General features: G+C 40.7%; 1 protein-coding gene across 2 annotated transcripts; it reads left to right on the top strand.

Moving 5' to 3' along the window:
- The first annotated feature begins 2,146 nt into the window (after positions 1 to 2,146).
- LOC115115113 (zinc finger protein 501-like) lies at positions 2,147 to 18,940 on the top strand. 2 transcript variants are annotated; one of them, XM_065016338.1, is made up of 2 exons: positions 2,147 to 2,702; positions 16,257 to 18,940. In XM_065016338.1, exons 1-2 carry the CDS (start codon positions 2,390 to 2,392, stop codon positions 17,465 to 17,467), a joined length of 1,524 nt encoding a protein of 507 aa, XP_064872410.1. In that variant the 5' UTR covers positions 2,147 to 2,389; the 3' UTR covers positions 17,468 to 18,940. The 2 variants fall into 2 exon arrangements, with proteins under 2 accessions (XP_064872410.1, XP_029499457.2); XM_029643597.2 differs by lacking the exon at positions 16,257 to 18,940 and adding an exon at positions 8,954 to 11,372.
- The last annotated feature ends 611 nt before the right edge of the window (positions 18,941 to 19,551 follow it).

Here is a 19,551-nt window from a genome sequence, read left to right as displayed (position 1 = left end):
AGGAAAGGGCCTTTTCCCATAACTGTTGCCACAACGATGGAAGCATAGAATCATCTAGAAAGTCATTGTAGGCTGTAGCATTAAGATTTCCCTTCACTGGAACTAAGGGACATAACCTGAACCATGAAAAATCAAATCAAGTCAAATTTTATTTGTCACATACACATAGTTAGCAGATGTTAGTGCGAGTGTAGTGAAATGCTTGTGCTTCTAGTTCCGACAATGCAGTAATAACCAACAAGTAATCTAGCTAACAATTACAAAACTACTACCTTAGAGACACAAGTGTAAGGGGATAAAGAATATGTACATAAAGATATATGAATGAGTGATGGTACAGAGCGGCATAGGCAAGATACAGTAGATGGTATTGAGTGCAGTATATACATATGAGATGAGTATGTAAACAAAGTGGCATAGTTAAAGTGGCTAGTGATCTATGCCACTTTGTTTACATACTCATCTCATTTGTATATACTGCACTCAATACCATCTACTGTATCTTGCCTATGCCATATTTGTTAAACAGCTCCACACCATTATTCCTCCTCCACCAAACTTTGGCTCCATGCTGGTCCATAGTCATAGTCAATAACACATCTCTAGGGTTCCATGCTGGTCCATACTCACAGTCAATAACACATCTCTAGGGTTCCATAGTCACAGTCAATAACACATCTCTAGGGTTCCATGCTGGTTCCATAGTCACAGTCAATAACACATCTCTAGGGTTCCATGCTGGTTCTATAGTCACAGTCAATAAAACATCTCTAGGGTTCCATATTGGTCCATACTCACAGTCAATAACACATCTCTAGGGTTCCATAGTCACAGTCAATAACACATCTCTAGGGTTCCATGCTGGTCCATAGTCACAGTCAATAACACATCTCTAGGGTTCCATGCTGGTCCATACTCACAGTCAATAACACATCTCTAGGGTTCCATGCTGGTCCATACTCACAGTCAATAACACATCTCTAGGGTTCCATGCTGGTTCCATAGTCACAGTCAATAACACATCTCTAGGGTTCCATATTGGTCCATACTCACAGTCAATAACACATCTCTAGGATTCCATACTGGTCCATACTCACAGTCAATAACACATCTCTAGGGTTCCATGCTGGTTGGGTTGAGAGAGGACTAATGACTCTAGATGGGGGGCATTTAAAGGGCTAGCCCCACCCCTTTCATGTTGAAGAGGGATCATAGCAGTGTATTAAAAACAAACAATAATCTGTCATCAAGGTAAAAGGGATGAGTTGGACCGCAAAGTGAAGGAAAAGCAGCCAACAGGTGCTCAGCATATGTGGGAACTCCTTCAAGACAGTTGGAAAAGCATTCCAGGTGAAGCTGGTTGAGAGAAAACCAATAGTGTTCAAAGCTGTCATCAAGGCAAAGTGGTGGCTACTTTGAAGAATCTCAAATATAAAATATATTTTGATTGGTTTAACACTTTTTTTTGGTTACTACATGATTCTATATGTGTTATTTTATTGTTTTGATGTCTTCACTATTATACAATGTAGAAAATAATCAAAAGAAAGAAAACCCCTGGAATGAGCAGGTGTGTCAAAACTATTTGACTGGTAGTGTACATCTACATGATGTACTGTTACACCATGTAGGAGCAGTATAGTCTGTTCATTATATACATCTACATGATGTATTGTTACACCATGTAGGAGCAGTATAGACCTAGTCTGTTCATTATATACATCTACATGATGTATTGTTACACCATGTAGGAGCAGTATAGACCTAGTCTGTTCATTATATACATCTACATGATGTATTGTTACACCATGTAGGAGCAGTATAGACCTAGTCTGTTCATTATATACATCTACATGATGTATTGTTACACCATGTAGGGGGAAGTATGGACATATTTGTTAATTCACCTAAACATATATTGTAATTAACATGAAATTATCTTAAATGCAGATGTGCAGTAGTCTAGTATTTAAATTCTCACCCAATAAAAATCTGCACTAATGAATCAAAACATGCTTCTCTTTGTTTGTACGTTTCCATATAATATTGACTTCTATAATAAACTTTTTGTCTGAAAATAAAATATTTTCCGTAACTGCGTTACCCACTCTAGTCAGCAGTTAGCGATGTTCGTTTTTCTCGCGATACTACTAGCGTGACGTATAATCTAGTTGACGGGGACGGGACACTTCAACAACAGTTAGCCACCTCGCCGAAATATTCAAGGTCTTTATAATATTTCGGTGTATATTAGCCATCGTGTTATAAACACACGTCTACCAGTTACCCAATTTAATTTCATATTTACGTTGTTCGCTAACTGGTTGGTTAAATTTGCCTATCACTAGTCTAATCGCTAATGCTAACTAGCTAGCTAACTTCCTCGACCATGAGCGCACTAAGATACTGCCCCCATACTAAAGAAGAGGTCGGATGGACGGAGAAAGAAACTCTCGTGAAGGAAGAGGATGATGTCGCAGTTAAAATAGAAGTAGAGGGTGAGGCTGTTACAGTGAAAGAAGAAGAGATGGACGTTAGAGTGAATGAAGAGAAAGGAGAGTTCAGAGTGAAAGAGGAGGGGGATGTTACCAAAGATATGTATATCTGTGATGTAAAAAAAGAGGAGGCGGATACAGTGGAGGGAGAGATAACTGTCACATTGAAAGAAGAAGAAGAGGAGACAGGAGATCTGATTAACACCAGTAAGTAATCGAAGTAAAGTTGGTTTTATTTCCAACATTAAAATATATTCACATATTAAATGCCTACTTTTACAACCTTTTGATTTGCATCAATGTGTTGATTTGATAGAATCACATCAAGACGTTAAAAAATGCATTTAAATCTCTGATTTGCACTAACTTTTTTCATGGGTTGTCATAGAAACTAAATATTCTAAACTGGTCTGGACTACTTTTACAACCTTTGATTTGGAAAAAAAGAGTGAATCATTGATTTGATAGAAAGACATCAAATCATTAAAGGCATTTAAATCTATTTTATTAAAAAAAGTTATTGTGGATAAGAGATGTAGCCCTTTCCATCACTCACAGCCCATATGTCATCCAGTTTATGGGTTGAAAATGGCAGATTTTGTCACGCTATACATGATGTCAGAGCTCAGTGTCTGTACAGTAACACGCTATACATGATGTCAGAGCTCAGTTGCTGTACAGTAACATGCTATACATGACGTCAGAGCTCAGTTGCTGTACAGTAACATACTATACATGACGTCAGCGCTCAGTGGCTGTACAGTAACACGCTATACATGATGTCAGAGCTCAGTGGCTGTACAGTAACACGCTATACATGATGTCAGAGCTCAGTGTCTGTACAGTAACACACTATACATGATGTCAGAGCTCAGTGGCTGTACAGTAACACACTATACATGATGTCAGAGCTCAGTGGCTGTACAGTAACACGCTATACATGATGTCAGAGCTCAGTGGCTGTACAGTAACACACTATACATGATGTCAGAGCTCAGTGTCTGTACAGTAACACACTATACATGATGTCAGAGCTCAGTGGCTGTACAGTAACACACTATACATGATGTCAGAGCTCAGTGGCTGTACAGTGACACGATACACATGAAGTCAGAGCTCACTTTCTCTGCTGTGTGGGTTTCGACTGACAGCCGTTATAAACTGGAGCGTGGAGCACAACAAGAAGATGCCCCCCTCCCTCCCGCTAATGGGGCCACTTTTGCACATTAGTGGTCGTCTGAGTGGAATGCTGTACATCAAGAGGAGTTGATGATGTCTGAGTGGAATGCTGTAAATTAAGAGGAGTTGATGATGTCTGAGTGGAATGCTGTACATCAAGAGGAGTTGAATGCTGTGGAATGCATCAAGAGGAGTTGATGATGTCTGAGTGGAATGCTGTACATCAAGAGGAGTTGATGATGTCTGAGTGGAATGCTGTACATCAAGAGGAGTTGATGATGTCTGAGTGGAATGCTGTACATCAAGAGGAGTTGATGATGTCTGAGTGGAATGCTGTACATCAAGAGGAGTTGATGATGTCTGAGTGGAATGCTGTACATCAAGAGGAGTTGATGTCTGAGTGGAATGCTGTAAGTCAAGAGGAGTTGATGTCTGAGTGGAATGCTGTACATCAAGAGGAGTTGATGTCTGAGTGGAATGCTGTAAGTCAAGAGGAGTTGATGTCTGAGTGGAATGCTGTAAGTCAAGAGGAGTTGATGTCTGAGTGGAATGCTGTAAGTCAAGAGGAGTTGATGTCTGAGTGGAATGCTGTAAGTCAAGAGGAGTTGATGTCTGAGTGGAATGCTGTAAGTCAAGAGGAGTTGATGTCTGAGTGGAATGCTGTAAGTCAAGAGGAGTTGATGTCTGAGTGGAATGCTGTAAGTCAAGAGGAGTTGATGTCTGAGTGGAATGCTGTAAGTCAAGAGGAGTTGATGTCTGAGTGGAATGCTGTAAGTCAAGAGGAGTTGATGTCTGAGTGGAATGCTGTACATCAAGAGGAGTTGATGTCTGAGTGGAATGCTGTACATCAAGAGGAGTTACAGTATATACATATGAGATATAGCAGATGATATTGCGAGTGTAGTGAAATGCTTGTGCTTCTATATCCAACAGTGCAGCGGTAACTAACAGGTAATTCCACAACAAAACCTAATATCTAACAATTCCACAACAAAACCTAATATCTAAACAATTCCACAACAAAACCTAATATCTAAACAATTCCACAACAAAACCTAATATCTAACAAATTCCACAATAAAACCATATCTAACAAATTCCACAACAAAACCTAATATCTAACAAATTCCACAACAAAACCTAATATCTAACAATTCCACAACAAAACCTAATATCTAACAATTCCACAACAAAACCTAATATCTAACAATTCCACAACAAAACCTAATATCTAACAAATTCCACAATAAAACATATCTAACAAATTCCACAACAAAACCTAATATCTAACAAATTCCACAACAAAACCTAATATCTAACAATTCCACAACAAAACCTAAAACCTAATATCTAACAAATTCCACAATAAAACCTAATACACACAGTCTAGTAAAGGAATGGGATGAGAATTTATAAATATACATTATATGGATGAACAGTGACAGAGAGGATAAGATGCAAGAGATGTAGAATAGATAGTGTAGGAAACAGGATACAGTACATACATATGAGATAGGTAATGCCAGATATGTAAACATTCTTAAAGTGCCGTTATTAAAGTGACTAGTGTTCCACTTATTAGTGGCCAATGATATCAAGTTTGTAGGTAGGCAGCAGCCTCTCTGTGTTAGTGATGGCTGTTTAACAGTCTGATGGCCTTGAGATAGAAGCTGTTTTTCAGTCTCTCTGTCCCAGCTTTGATGCACCTGTACTGACCTCGCCTTCTGGATGATAGCGGGGGGAACAGGCAGTGGCTCAGGTGGTTTTTGTCCTTCCTGTGACATTGGTTGTTGTAGGTGTCCTGGAGGGCAGGTAGTTTGCCCCCGGTGATGCGTTGTGCAGACCGCACCACCCTCTGGAGAGCCTTGCAGTTAAGGGCGGTGCAGTTGCCGTACCAGGCTGTGATACAGCCCGACAGGATGCTCTCAATTGTGCATCTGTAAAAGTTAGTGGGGGTTTTCCGTGACAAGCCACATTTTTTCAGCTTCCTGAGGTTCAGCCTTCACCACGCTGTCTGTGTGGGTGGACCATTTCAGTTTGTCTATGATGTGTACACAGAGGAACTTAAAAATCTCCACCTTCTCCACTACTGTCCCTTCGATGTGGAGGGGGCTCCTCCCTCTGCTGTTTCCTGAAGTCCACGATCATATCTTTTGTTTTGCTGACATTGAGTGAGAGGTTATTGTCCTGACACCACACTCCGAGGCCCTCACCTTCTCCCTGTAGGCCGTCACGTCATTGTTGGTAATCAAGCCTACCACTGTTGTGTCGTCTGCAAACTTGATGATTGAGTTGGCCACTCAGTCGTGGGTGAACAGGGAGTACAGGAGGGGGCTGGGAACGCACCCTTGTGGGACCCCAGTGTTAAGGATGAGCGGAGTGGAGATGTTGTTTCCTACCTTGGGGCGTCCCGTCAGGAAGCCCAGGACCCAGTTTCAGAGGACGGGGTCGAGACGCAGGGTCTCAGGCTTAATGATGAGTTTGGAGGGTACTATGGTGTTGAATGCTGAGCTGTAGTTAATGAACAGCATTCGTACATAGGTATTCCTCTGGTCTAGATGGAATAGGGCAGTGTGATGGCGATTGCATCGTCTATGGACCCGGTAAGCAAATTGAAGTGGGTGTCGGGTAAGGTGTCAGGTAGGGTGTCAGGTAGGTGGAGGTGATATGCTCCTTGACTAGTCTCTAAAAGCACTTCATGATGACAGAAGTGAGTGCTACGGGGCCATTGTCATTTAGTTCAGTTACCTTAGCTTTCTTGGGTACAGGAACAATGGTGGCCATCTTGAAGCATGTGGGGACAACAGACTGGAATAGGGAGAGATTGAATATGTCCGTAAATGCACCTTGTGTTGTCTTGAATAGAATGAGCCCATGTTTGTTGTTCTGTGAAGAAACATGACAATCTGTTTGTCTGAAGTGCCTTGTGAAAGCCTAACACTGTAAAATCGTAGTCTATAGCTTATCCATTTTGGCAGTATAATAAGCATTCAAATGACGCCCACCTGACCCAGATTCCCCATTTATAATGGTATGTTTTTGGGATTGTGTAAACAACAACAGTAATTGTGTGTTGGTGGGGAAGCAGGGCTGTGTTCCAAACAAAAAACGATAATTGGGCTTGCTTCAGTTCCTCAACTGCAAAGCTAGGAGAGCTCAAAAAAAGCACCTTATTGGGCTTGCTTCAGTTCCTCAACTGCAAAGCTAGGAGAGCTCAAAAAAAGCACCTTATAGTTGAAGGCTCTTCTCTGGAATCATAAAAGTGCATTGAAATTACACTATATATGCTAAAGTATGTGGACACCCCTTCAAATGAGTGGATTAGGCTATTTCAGCTACACCCGTTGGTTGCTGACAGGTGTATAAAATCAAGCACACAGCCATGCAATCTCCATAGACACCCAATGGCAGTAGAATGCCCTTACTGAAGAACGTGGCTCAGTCATAGGATGCCACCTTTCCAACAAGTCAGTTTTGTCAAATTTCTGCCCTGCTAGAGCTGCCCCCCGGTCAACTGTACGTGCTGTTATTGTGAAGTGGAAACGTGTAGGATCAACAACGGCTTAGCCAGCAAAGTGGTAGGCCACACAAAGCACACAGAACGGGCCTGCCAAGCGCTGAAGCGCCTAGCGCGTTAAAATCGTCTTGTCCTCGGTTGCAACACTGACTACCGAGTTCCAAACTGCCTCTGGAAGCTTCATGAAATGGGTTTCCATGGCTGAGAAGCCACACACAAGCCTAAGATCACCATGCTTAATGCCAAGCGTCGGCTGGAGTGGTGTAAAGCTCGTCAGCATTGGACGCCGGGGGCAGTTGGAAACGCGTTCTCTGGAGTGATGAATCACGCTACACCACCTGGAAGTCCGACGGAAGATTCTGTGTTTAGCGGATTCCAGGAGAACGTTACCTGCCCCAATGCATAGTGCCAACTGTAAAGTTTGGTGGAGGAGGAATAATGGTCTCGGGCTGTTTTTCATGGTTCGGGCCCCTTATCTTATCTAGGCGATTCTGTGCTTCCATCTTTGTGGCAACAGTTATGGGAAGGCCCTTTCCTGTTTGAGCATGAACATGCCCCCCAGTGCACAAATCCAGGTCCATACAGAAATGGTTTGTCGAGATCGGTGTGATAATAGGAAAATGAATCCAACTAAACGAATCCAACTAAACGAATCCAACTAAACGAATCCAATTAAACGAATTCAACTAAATGATTAACTCGATTCCAGATGATGTTCAGGATGTGTCTGATTAAGTTCTGATGCTGCAGGGTTTACAGGCCCTGTGTGTTGTAGTATATCTCAGCATAGCTCTCTGGTTGAGCTCCTGGGATTCTCTCAGCTGACTGTTCTGGATCTCTGGATGTCGTTCTGTTGGATGGGACCTGTGTGTGTTGTAGTATATCTCAGCATAGCTCTCTGACTGAGCTCCTGGGATTCTCTCAGCTGACTGTTCTGGATCTCTGGATGTCGTTCTGTTGGATGGGACCTGTGTGTGTTGTAGTATATCTCAGCATAGCTCTCTGACTGAGCTCCTGGGATTCTCTCAGCTGACTGTTCTGGATCTCTGGATGTCGTTCTGTTGGATGGGACCTGTGTGTGTTCCCTTGGATGCTACTGTAGTGTAACGGTCTCTCTGGCTGAGCTCCTGGGATTCTCTCAGCTGACTGTTCTGGATCTCTGGAGTATTTCTATATGGAGTATTTCTATATGATGTATTTCTATATGGTGTATTTCTATATGGAATATGGAGTATTTCTATATGGAGTTTTTCTATATGGAGTATTTCTATATGGGGCATTTCTATATGGAGAATTTCTATATGGAGTTTTTCTATATGGGGCATTTCTATATGGAGAATTTCTATATTCCGAAATACACCTTTAATTCTCATGAATTTATAGATTAGATTAATATAAAGACTAAATATTAAGATAAAATAAGACTATAAATAAAACGTATTATTATAAATATCTCTTTCTAAAGTACCCTTCATTGTAATTAATTAAGTTTACATGTGAGAATTGCCAATCTGAGATACCAAAACAATTACTTCACTTCCGCTGGTGTGGAATCGCTTATGTATTAAAGCGATGATGTGTGATGGTTCCATACAACTGCCTCCTCATAAGTGTTTTAGAAAATTATGGCCATTTTCTGAAACCTGACCTTATTGGGGGGTCTAGTCTGGATTAAACCTCTTAGGAAGACAGTTTTATCATGTGGAGGTTTCATTCAGGTCTCTGTTTAGTATTTAACTAAATAATCTGTTGTCTTTGACAGGAGAAAGACCACACTCTCACAACAGGAAGAGTCCATCAGGGGAACCAGACCCAGAGATGCCAAATCCAGCCAGACGACACCACTGCTCCCAGTGTGGAAAGAGTTTTACCAAGTTACAGAACCTAAAACAGCATGAGAGGACACACAAAGGAGAAAAGCCTTTTCAATGCTTTCAGTGTGAAAAAATATTTTCACGTTCACAGGATTTTAAAAAGCATGAGAGGACACACACAGGAGAAATGCCCTTCCAATGCTCCCAGTGCGGAAAGGGTTTTAACCGGTTAGGGAGCCTGAAAGAACATACAATGATACACACAGGAAAGAAGCCTCACCACTGCTCCCAGTGTGGAAAGAGTTTTAACCGGTTAGGGAACCTGAAAAAGCATGAGAGAATACACTCTGGAGTGAAGCCTTACCAGTGTTCCTATTGTGGAAAGAATTTTACTCAGTTAGAGAACCTGAAGGAACATGAAAGGACACACACAGGGGAGAAACCACACCATTGCTCTCAGTGTGGAAAGGCTTTTACCACGTCACGAAACCTTAAAGAGCATAAGACGAAACACACCGGAGAAAAGCCTTTCCACTGCTCCCTGTGTGGAAAGAATTTTACCCATTTAGGGAACCTGAAGAAACATGAGAGAATACATTCTGGAGATAAGCCGTACCCCTGTTCCCACTGTGGAAGGAGTTTTAGGTGGTTAGGAACCTTAAAGCAACATGAGAGAATACACACGGGAGAGAAGCCTTTCCAATGTTCCCAGTGTGGAAAGAGTTTTACCCAGATAGGTAACCTAAAAGCTCATGAGAGGACACACTCAGGAGAAAAGCCTTTCCAATGTTCCCAGTGTGGAAAGAGTTTTACTGTGTTTGTGAGCCTAAAAGAGCATAAGAGAATACACACAGGAGAGAAGCCCTACCAATGCTCCCACTGTGGCAAGAGTTTTAGGGGGTTAGGGAACCAGAAAAAACATGAGAGGACACACACAGGAGAAAAGCCTTACTAATTTTCTCAATGTGGAAAGAGTTATAACCAGTTAAGCACCTGAAATCACATGAAATAAAACATTTAGGTGTGAAGCCTTTCCACTGCTCCCATTTTAGTTCCAGGGCTATGATTTCCGCATATTTACACTTTCGGACATTTTGGCCTGTAACTTGGAGAGGGTGGAGCTTTTGGTTCCGGTTCCAATCCCAGTTCTATCTCGTCTCTTAACACGTATGGATCCAGAACTTCATCAAGTGTTACCAACCCAGTAACTAATCCACGGATGTTGTTGCACTCGCTTTGTCTAAGGGGTGCTAAGCCTAGTTACATGGTCTGTAACCTGAATGAATGAATGTATGCATTTATATGAGAAATCCGTTCATGGACCTAGGTGTTGAATTCCCAGGGAGACGGCAACCTTACCTCGGTCCAGGGCCTTGACCTCTTGACCTCTTGGTCGGCCAGTCCAAGACGACTATTATTTGTTTAGATGGTGACGGAACATAAATATGCCAAAATCATCATCCGCAAAGTCTTCACCATCATCAACTTCGCAACCCTTAGTAACAGTACAGATGAAAAATGATCAGGCCTACTGTACATCTTACTGTGGAAAGTATTGTTGAAAAAAAAGTCTTAAGTAGGAACTGTTTCTATTAAAATACAATACTATTATTCTGAACTGGAATAAACTGATCAAACCACACAGTCTAAGTAGGAACTGTTTCTATTAAAATACAATAACTATTATTCTGAACTGGAATAAACTGATCAAACCACACAGGTTGGAGTTTTCAACAAGCTTTTCTATTCCGGACTCCGGTTTTGACGGAGCAACACGAAGGTCATGCTCAGCATTGAGTCACAGGAGAGGCCTTTGGAGGGCAACACGGAGGTCATGCTCAGCATTGAGTCACAGGGGAGGCCTTTGGAGGGCAACACGGAGGTCATGCTCAGCATTGAGTCACAGGGGAGGCCTTTGGAGAGCAACACGGAGGTCATGCTCAGCATTGAGTCACAAGAGAGGCCTTTGGAGGGGAGGCAGAGCAACACGGAGGTCATGCTCAGCATTGAGTCACAGGAGAGGCCTTTGGAGGGGAGGGGGGCAGAAATGCCTTCTGGAACATGTGAACTTTCACGTGCCTTAATAACAGACTTGTATGCCATCTGTAAACACGAATAAAATGGTTAAACTACGAGCCTAGTTGGTTTAGCCAACGGAAAAAGTGAGGAACCTTCCCTCCTCTAGCCACGATTGGCTGAGATAATTGATGGGCTGGACATGCCGAGAGATGAGTTCGGATTGGTCTGCCGTGTAGCTTCTGTCTATAACATGAGCTGCTCAGTGTCTTTCTAATGTTTCTTATTTTCTCTCATGTTATTCCACTGAGGCCGATACGTAAAGCTTAATAAAGAGCAGTGTGGAAGTTTCTTATTATTTTCTCCATTGAAACAAAAGATCAGCTCAGATGTGCAAGTGCCTTTTGAAGTTGTGATAGTGGTTGTTAGCTTGAATGCTAATGCTCATTGACATAGGCTGGTAGCAAAGCTAGCCAAAGAGCAAGTGTTTTTAAAGTTGTGATAGTGGTTGTTAGCTTGAATGCTAACGCTCATTGACATAGGCTGGTAGCAAAGCTAGCCAAAGAGCAAGTGTTTTTTAAAAATGTGATAGTTTTTATTTTTTTATACACATTAATCAACGTTTCAGTAAAAGTGCCGGTTTTAGCCAGCCGGCTAATTTTGACAACCTGGTAGTCCCTGGGCAAGTGTTTTTAAAAAATATAAAAACAATTAATCAATAAAAGTAGACAATAGCAACATCCCTGGGCAGAACAAACAATACAATATAACAATAGCAACAAGAACAAGACATAGCAACAGACAGAGCAAGACATAGAACAAAAGAGCAACATAGACAAAATTCATAAAAGCAACAAAGTGTTTCCACACCTCACAAGCTACAGACAACAGACAACATGGAAAGCGGCAACACACAGCTAGGGACCATGTTCACAAATCTGATTGACCTTTAGCCATGTCTTCAAGCATTTTGTGAAAGTGTGATATGTGGTGCAGTTATGTGTGTCTGATGGCAGTGTATTCCAGACATGGGAAGCTCTCACAGAGAATGCAGAATTACTAAAGGTGCTTTTCCTTAGGGGAACTATACAGTCACCTCTCATGGCAGACCTTGTGGATCTGCTGCCATATGTCTGGGTTTTCTGTTTAACAAAAATATTGAGTGGAGGGGGAGCCAGGCCATTAAGGATCTTGAATACAAGACATGCGTCGGTGTATTGCACAAGATTTTCCCAACTCAAGAGCTCATACTTTCTAAGGATGTGACAATGATGATGGCTATTGGGCTTCCTATCAAGCACTTTGAGAGCCTGTTTGTAGACAGACTGAATAGGTTTTAATGTTGTACAGCAAGCTTGGGCCCAACTAGTCAAGCAGTATGTTAAGTGGGGGAGTATCATAGATTTGAAGTACAGTTTTGCTACCTCTGTAGTCAAACAATTTTGTATAAATCGGAAATTAGCTAGGTTGAATTTGGTTATTTGAATTACCTTTTTCACATGCTTTTTTTTTTTCACCTTTATTTAACCAGGTAAGCAAGTTGAGAACAAGTTCTCATTTACAATTGCGACCTGGCCAAGATAAAGCAAAGCAGTTCGACACATACAACGACACAGAGTTACACATGGAGTAAAACAAACATACAGTCAATAATACAGTAAAAAAAAAAAAAAAAAAGTCTATATACAATGTGAGCAAATTAGGTGAGAAGGGAGGTAAAGGCAAAAAAGGCCATGGTGGCAAAGTAAATACAATATAGCAAGTAAAACACTGGAATGGTAGTTTTGTAATGGAAGAATGTGCAAAGTAGAAATAAAAATAATGGGGTGCAAAGGAGCAAAATAAATAAATAAATTAAATACAGTTGGGAAAGAGGTAGTTGTTTGGGCTAAATTATAGGTGGGCTATGTACAGGTGCAGTAATCTGTAAGATGCTCTGACAGTTGGTGCTTAAAGCTAGTGAGGGAGATAAGTGTTTCCAATTTAAGAGATTTTTGTAGTTCGTTCCAGTCATTGGCAGCAGAGAACTGGAAGGAGAGGCGGCCAAAGAAAGAATTGGTTTTGGGGGTGACTAGAGAGATATACCTGCTGGAGCGTGTGCTACAGGTGGGAGATGCTATGGTGACCAGCGAGCTGAGATAAGGGGGGACTTTACCTAGCAGGGTCTTGTAGATGACATGGAGCCAGTGGGTTTGGCGACGAGTATGAAGCGAGGGCCAGCCAACGAGAGCGTACAGGTCGCAATGGTGGGTAGTATATGGGGCTTTGGTGACAAAACGGATAGCACTGTGATAGACTGCATCCAATTTGTTGAGTAGGGTATTGGAGGCTATTTTGTAAATGACATCGCCAAAGTCGAGGATTGGTAGGATGGTCAATTTTACAAGGGTATGTTTGGCTCTTTTAAAAGAGAGGTTGGAATCAAGTATGATGCCAAGGTACTTAAAATCGGATACCACCTGGAGCTTCTCCCCTGACACATAGACATCTGGCTCAGTAGCATCTGTTGCCCTCTTTGTGAAGAACATGCAAACACTTTTTTTCACATTGAGATGCAAACACGAGTCACTGAGCCACTTTGGAACCTGGACCATTACAGTAGTGAGTTCTTGTGCAGCTTGTTGTTTGCTCTTTGCATGCACATATATCACTGTATCATCTGCATACATTTGAACTTCAGACCCAGTACAGACAGAAGGCAGATCATTAATGTACAGGCTGAACAGGAGGGGCCCCAGTATTGACCCTTGGGGCACGCCCACATCATAGCTACGAGTGGGTGACAGCTCATTGCTCACTCTGACACACTGAGTTCTGCCTTCAAGGTATGATTTCATCCATCTCAAGGCATCAGGGGAAAAGTTGAACTTGGACAATTTTGTGATGAGAATCTCATGGTTAACAGTATCAAAAGCCTTCCTTAGGTCCAGAAACACAGCCCCAACAGCACCCCCTTTGTCCATCTTGGACTTCACATTTTCCAGAAGAAAGCAGTTGGCCGTTTCTGTGGAGTGTTTCGCTCTGAAGCCAAACTGCATGGAGTGTAATGTGAAGGGGCTGTTGTTGAGGTGGGCAATCAGTTGTTCTGCTACACACTTTTCAACAACCTTTGACACCACAGGTAGTATACTAATGGGCCTGTAGTTACTCACGTCAGCAGGGTCGCCTGATTTAATATTAACTTCCATACCCTTGGAAACACACCGAGACCAATAGATGTGTTGGTGACCTTAGTAATGGGGCCAATGAGTGACTCTTTGTAGTTTTTAAGAAAGGTAGAGTCCATCCCAAACACATCTTTGGCTTTAGAGTTCTTTAGTGAGCTAATCACCTTGTGATTAGTTGTTTTAAGTTGTGATAGCATTCAAGCTAACAACCACTATCACAACTTAAAAAGCACTGACTTTGACTGGTAGCAAAGCTAGCCAAAGAGCAAGTGCTTTTTAAGTTGTGATAGTGGTTGTTAGCTTGAATGCTAACGCTCATTGACATAGGCTGATAGCAAATCTAGCCAAAGAGCAAGCGCTTTTTAAGTTGTGATAGTGGTTGTTAGCTTGAATGCTAACGCTCATTGACATAGGCTGGTAGCAGAGCTAGCCAAAGAGCAAGTGCTTTTTAAGTTGATAGTGGTTGTTAGCTTGAATGCTAACGCTCATTGACATTGGTTAGCTTTTGCTACCAGCCTAAGAGCAAGTGTTGTTGTTTTTTAAGTATAAAGCAATTGATTTGCGACGATGAAACAAACATTATACTAAGCAGGAATTTCAAATTAACCTTACAATTGTAATTCAAAAGTAGTGTGAAATGGACTCATAAGCAACCTGGAAATGGAGGCTATTTTTGCTGGCAGCCTATGAGACCTCCCCTGAGATTTCCCCCCTGGTGAATTAGTGAATAGCAACGCAGATCTTAATGCTGCAATTTTTGTAATCACAAGAAAGGGGCCTATGTTGGAGGGGCCTATATTGGTGACCAAGAGTCGTGTTGGAGAATAATCAGAATTAGTTGGTAACATAGGTAAGTTGTTTTATATTCATCATATGTTTGTAAGTTACTTCTCATCAGAATGTTATTTTTGTATAATACTGTGGCGGGGTTGCAGTTATCTGTTTTCTGTCAAGACTAAGTTGTTTGGGCCGGAGAGAGGGGAGAGGTCAAGCGTGTATCTCTTGGCTCCACAATGTCTGTGTGCCAGTAAATGTATCTCTGTGATCTTGTCAAGATAGGATGGATTTGATATATGGCTGTTGATATGGAGGATTGGTTTATGGTTCTGAGTTTTGAGAAAATAACATGGTTTTAGGAGACAAAGCTGAACGATAAATTATGCCTATGCTGTCTGGCTATGTGTGTTCTTTGCTATAAAGGATCTCAGTTGCAATGTGTAAGGGGACTCTCAGAGAATTCATTGATAGACACTGAATTGATCTGAGAGTCACAGGGTTGTGATGGAGCTCATATAATTAAAGATGGACTTTGTGATAACTCTGACTTGTGTATGATTTGGTAAATAGAGGAAATTTCCACGACAGTCGCCTGGCACACTGCTTAGGGGTTCAGCAACTTTAATATAATATATATATATATAATTAAAGATGGACTTTGTGATAACTAACTTAGGGTTTCAGCAACTATAATATAATATATATATATATAATTAAAGATGGACTTTGTGATAACTAACTTAGGGTTTCAGCAACTTTAATAACTTATTCATAGCGTAGAATCATTACATTTACATTACATTTACATTACATTACATTTACATTACATTTACATTTACATTACATTTACATTTACATTACATTTACATTACATTACATTACATTACATTTACATTACATTACATTTACATTTACATTACATTTACATTTACATTACATTTACATTACATTTAAGTCATTTAGCAGACGCTCTTATCCAGAGCGACTTACAAATTGGTGCGTTCACCTTAAGACATCCAGTGGAACAGCCACTTTACAATAGTGCATCTAAATACATACACTATACTACTAATATATAAAAAAAACAAGACAGAATATGGGCTGTTGTTGCTCACTTGACTGTTTTAGTTAAGACTATTTTCAAATAAGTTTATAAAAAGCATTTAAACATTCATTAGAGTTGTAAAGTTGTTGTTCAACACCATGGGCATCACCTTTTAGCCAAAAATAAACTGTAGATTTCTACTGTTGTGGGTCTTTAACCATCTGTCTGACTTTGTTGTTCACACAGGAGAGAGACGTGACTATTGTGGATCCTCTGGGGAGCCTCAACAACGTCATGAAGCTGACGAGGCAGAGAAGAGTCTGTCCACATCAGAACGGCTCAAACACCAGCAGAGACCCAGAGGGAAGAAACCTCACCACTGCTCTAACTGTGGGAAGAGTTACTCAAGATTAGATTCACTAAAAGTACACCAGAGAATTCACACTGGAGAGAAAACGAATAGCTGTTATCAATGTGGGAAGAGTTTTACTACATCTAGCCAGCTGACTATACACCAGAGAAAACACACAGGAGAGAAACCTTACCACTGCTCTGACTGTGGAAAGAGTTTTGCTGTCTCAGGATATTTACAATCACATCAGAGAACACACACAGGAGAGAAGCCTTATAGCTGTCATCAATGTGGGAAGAGTTTTGCTCACTCAAACACACTGATATCACACTTGAGAATACACACTGGAGAGAAATCTCATAGCTGCTCTCATTGTGGGAAGAGGTGCACATCTTTAGCAGCCCTTAAAATACATCAGAGAATCCATACAGGAGAGAAACCTTATAGCTGCGCTGACTGTGGGAAGTGTTTTGGTTTGTCAGGACATTTAAAATTACACCAGAGAACACACACAGGAGATAAACCTTATAGGTGTGATCAATGTGGGAAGAATTTTAGTTACTCAGGTGGCCTGATAGTACATCAGAGAATCCATACAGGAGAGAAACCTTATAGCTGTGATCAATGTGGGAAGAGATTTGTTACATCTAATAGTCGTAATATACACCAAAGAACACACACAGGAGAGAAACCTTACCATTGCTCTGACTGCGGAAAGAGCTTTGTTTCGACAGGACATTTAAAAGTACACCAGACAACACACACAGGAGAGAAGCCTTATAGCTGTAATCATTGTGGCATGAGTTTTGTTACATCGGGCAGCCTGAAAAGACACCAGAGAACACACACAGGAGAGAAGCCTTATAGCTGTGATCAATGTGGGAAGAGTTTTGTTACATCTAGCTGTTGTGCTATACACCAGAGAACACACACAGGAGATAAACCTTATCATTGCTCTGACTGTGGAATGCATTTTGTTTCATCAGGATGTTTAAAATCACACCAGAGAACACACACAGGAGAGAAGTGTCATAGCTGTGATCAATGTGACAAGAGATACTCTGATAAAAGATCTCTGATTAAACATCAGAAAATTCATACATGAAGTTGTTTTTTTAAATGAAATAATATCACAATGTAGAATGTTTAACATTGTAGTAGGAGTATCTTAATGATGTCACAATGTAGAACCCTAAACGTTTGTCCCCTGTTCTATTGATTTCAGCATGATGTGGATATTAGCCTCATCAGGGGGAAACTCCAGGCTCTGAAATTAAAGAGTCCTATTTAATGTCATTAACAAAGAGTGATTGTCAAATAAAGCGTGACACTTACATTGGCAACCCACTTAAATCAAAATGCATCACTTCAAACTGTAGCGAGCTGTTTTCTACAGATTGTCCAGTGATGTACACTTCATTCCCAGATTCCATGTGTTTTTTAAACTGTTCTAAACGTACGTGCAACCTCATCTCCCCCCTCTCGCGACCATTGATTTCATATCGATATGAATGATGATAAATAAGTGTTGCGTTTCTCTTAGTTTTGGGGACCCCTACATTTAAATGCATCACTCCAAAGTGTAGCTGACTGTCTTCTACAGCTTGTTGTCTAACCAGTGAGGTAAAAGATATCTCCCATGTGTTTTTTTAGTTGTGTTAGTTTCAACCGCATGTGCAACCTGATTTCCCCCCTAATTATTATCAGTGATTTATTGGCAGTTGTTTAAACAGTGTTTTTGGTGCAGTTTAGAAGGTGCTCGTTGACATTTTTTGAAAGTAATATGATTACTATTGTGTTTGTGTCGATAGTACATTTTCATGTTGATGTTGTCAATATATCACAAACTGTTTCTGCATACTGGTTATTGATTAGGACACGTAAAACTGTTTTGACATTGGGCTCTCCCACCTAGCAAAATGACATTGAAAAGACATGAAGACTATGCCCGAGGTCCAAACTACGTTCGGTTTTGGTTGAAAATATGTATTTTTCAGGTCCTTGTTTCAACGACATGAAAACAACATAATTCAACGTACTTGCAGCCTATGCACATGGATGCAGTATATAAAAAATTATTCTACGAACAATTTTTATGAACAATCCTACATCACTTGATAGAGTGTATGTTTAAGATAATGACTAAAGTATTCCACCCTGAAACCATATAATTGTATGAAATGTGTTAGAGTCATAATCCAATAATGTGTGTGACTAGACTTTTTAAGACTAGGCCATTGTGTTACTATTTCACAATATGAGCAGCGTATAGTTGAGACATTCAAGGACAACTGAACTGTCGATTTGTGATAACGGTGAAACTAATAACTGGAAAGAGGCCTCCCCACCCTAGGGAGGAGAAAAACTGTTAGAAATGGCTAGGCTTGCAGAAGATGATGAAACATGTTGCAGAAGTGTGATAAACAATGTATGTGAACTTTGGAAAAATACAGCCCACCTAAAGAGAGGTGGAGTTTCTACTGATGTGAGTTCATTTGTGTGTGGGTGCTATACAAAGATTGTGTTCTCATTTTGAAGTCAGAGCGCTCTCTGAATAAAGGACTGGGCTATTGCAGAATCTGAGACTTTGTCTACTTCTTTATTAACGGAAGCCTTACAACCTTCGGGAAATAGACAAAGCTTTGAGTCGTAGTTGAATTCAACCATTGACATCATCTTGTGACATCACTCCAATATTTATTTACAACATTCTAGTTCTCGATGTCTTTATTCCACTACTGAAGAAGTATGACTCAAATCACCTACTCATATTTTATTAATATAATATAAATATTATTCATATTTCAAACATTCAGCCTGAAAAAATATAAATGTTTAATAATTCCATTCCTCACTATTAATTAAGTGAATTATTGCCAGCTCTACTGTTGTTGAATGGACTGACATGACAAGGTATAGACACAACATCCCATTGAAACAAGGCTTGTATAGCTCTACTGTTGTTGAATGGACTGACATTTCAAGGTATAGACACAACATCCTGTTGAAAGAAGGCTCGTATAGCTCTATTGTTGTTGAAATGACTGACATTTCAAGGTATAGACACAACATCCTATTGAAACAAGGCTCGTATAGCTCTACTGTTGTTGAAATGACTGACATTTCAAGGTATAGACACAACATCCTGTTGAAAGAAGGCTCGTATAGCTCTACTGTTGTTGAATGGAC

Source organism: Oncorhynchus nerka, unplaced genomic scaffold, assembly GCF_034236695.1.
Source record: "Oncorhynchus nerka isolate Pitt River unplaced genomic scaffold, Oner_Uvic_2.0 unplaced_scaffold_1013, whole genome shotgun sequence".
Taxonomy (NCBI): Eukaryota; Metazoa; Chordata; class Actinopteri; order Salmoniformes; family Salmonidae; genus Oncorhynchus; species Oncorhynchus nerka.
This window is presented reverse-complemented; position numbering and strand designations above follow the sequence as displayed.